We start from the raw sequence: 2,013 nt of genomic DNA on the forward strand, positions 1-2,013 counted from the left end.
TATTACTATGACCACTAATAATAACCTATCAATATTACCTTTTTTCTTTTTTTTTATCTTCAGAACATTTTTTTGTGTCTTAATAATTTCTTGCTTATTCTGGGTAATTTTCTGTTAAGTTGCTCATTGCCCTCTTTCCCCCATGTTTTCTCACTCAACTCTCCCTCTCTTTTACAGTATTAGAACAAATAGTTCAACCAAGCTACAAAGAAGATAAGTGCCTTCAGATCAGATGTCCTCCTCCTCCACTACCCCATCTGTCCTCCTAAATAATGGAGTTCAGATGCCAATCCTGGGTTTGGGGACCTACAGGCTGGTGGGTTCTGGAAATATCTACCAGGCTGTGGACGCAGCACTGGCTGCAGGTTATCGGTCCTTTGACAGTGCAGCCGTCTACCGGAATGAAGCTGACCTGGGCCGTGCCCTGAAGGAGCTCCTGCCCAAACATGGCTTAACCCGAGAGGATGTATTCATCACCAGGTGATATATATGTTGTTCCCACATGGTTTAATGCATTTATTGTAAGTCATTTTGGATTAAAGCGTCAGATAAATAAATGTTAGCTGATGTCATGTAATGTAACACAGCATTTTAGCATCTAAAGGTCCTTTATGGTATAATCATACATAAAACAGAGGCTTTTGTCCCAGCAATTTTATAAACCTGCATCTTGAATGCAGCCGGAATATTTGTTATGTGATGTCAAACTAGGTATTGTCTTTGTAATTTACTTTAAATGTTTTCTTTAGTTGATTGTTGTAGCTGAGTCAAATGAAAAGTACATGCCTATACTGGCTTTGCCATCTACATCCCATAGTTTTATGGACCTTATGGAGCCAACTACTAAGCTAAGTACTAATACTGTGCTCCGTTCAAAGTCAGAGGTCAGTATTTCCCAGTTGAAACTTCCAACCTCTGACTTCCAAGTGTTCCAGGTGCACAACACCAAATGTAAAAAAAACCCCAAACAAAACAAGACTGTGAGGAACCGGTATTTCTGTAGCCATTCTACTTTTAGTTTTTTGACATTTTTAATTTTTCACTGCTTTACAGATTAACTTTTGTGCAGAGAAGATCAAGTTCAGAGATTGATATATTTTGACATCAATTTACATGAAAAACAGGTTTAATCATATGATAGTAGATGTATTTTGAAAAATTAAATACATGAAAATATCCTTTACATTGCCTTTTAGTTGATTTCTTGCCATTTCTCTTACCAATGTGCGCCTCCATGGCTTCCATGGATGCTGCCATTGTTATGTGACGTCAGCCCGCCGAAGTCAGGGGAACATGGATTTCACTGAGTTCAGAAGTAGGACCTCCTACTTTGAGTGGTGATCCATTGTACTTTTTCTAGTAGGAGGTCAGAATATTTCAACTTCCAAGAACGCAGCATAGGCTCAGTCATGTTTAACTCTCAGAGGCCCACATTTCTTAATACCGCTCCCTCTCTTCTCCCTGCAGTAAGCTGGGCCCGAAGGATCAGGGAGAGAGAGCCATGGAAGGAGTCCTCCACAGCCTGTCTCAGCTGGACTTGGGTTACATTGACCTCTACCTGATCCACTGGCCTGGCACACAAGGTCTGGTAGTAGCTGACCAACACAACCCAGGTAAAGAAGTCAGATTAAGTCGGTGTTTTCCTTCATGTACCAAAATATAACTGAAAACATAACTGTATAACCTTGATGTGAAATACAAATGCAAAGCATTTCACTCTGCTTTAGCCATGTGGATCAAGTGTTTAATAAATAAAAGCTCCACTAATAAAGAGATAACATTCAAGCTGTCTTCTTCTTCTTCTTCTTCTTCTTCTCCTCCTCCATAATGGAGTTGTAGTTGAGTGACACTGATGATGAGGTGCTAATAAATATTTGATCCCAGGCAACCGAGCTCAGAGTTGGGCCACACTGGAGGAGCTGCATGCCCAGGGGAAGCTGAAGGCCATAGGAGTGTCCAACTACACACCAGCACACATGAGAGAACTGATGCAGAGCTGCAAAATCACTCCTG

At 40.8% G+C, this 2,013-nt stretch overlaps 1 protein-coding gene across 1 annotated transcript; it reads left to right on the forward strand.

The window, feature by feature from the left end:
• Window positions 1-189: 189 nt before the first annotated feature.
• Window positions 190-2,004, forward strand: LOC121964354 (uncharacterized oxidoreductase YtbE-like; the record flags this gene model as incomplete). Its single annotated transcript, XM_042514565.1, has 3 exons — window positions 190-480; window positions 1,468-1,613; window positions 1,885-2,004. Coding segments are annotated over exons 1-3 (514 nt in total), but the record flags the coding sequence as incomplete, so codon positions are not given.
• Between the last annotated feature and the right edge of the window lie 9 nt (window positions 2,005-2,013).

Source organism: Plectropomus leopardus, unplaced genomic scaffold, assembly GCF_008729295.1.
Source record: "Plectropomus leopardus isolate mb unplaced genomic scaffold, YSFRI_Pleo_2.0 unplaced_scaffold15344, whole genome shotgun sequence".
NCBI lineage: Eukaryota > Metazoa > Chordata > Actinopteri > Perciformes > Serranidae > Plectropomus > Plectropomus leopardus.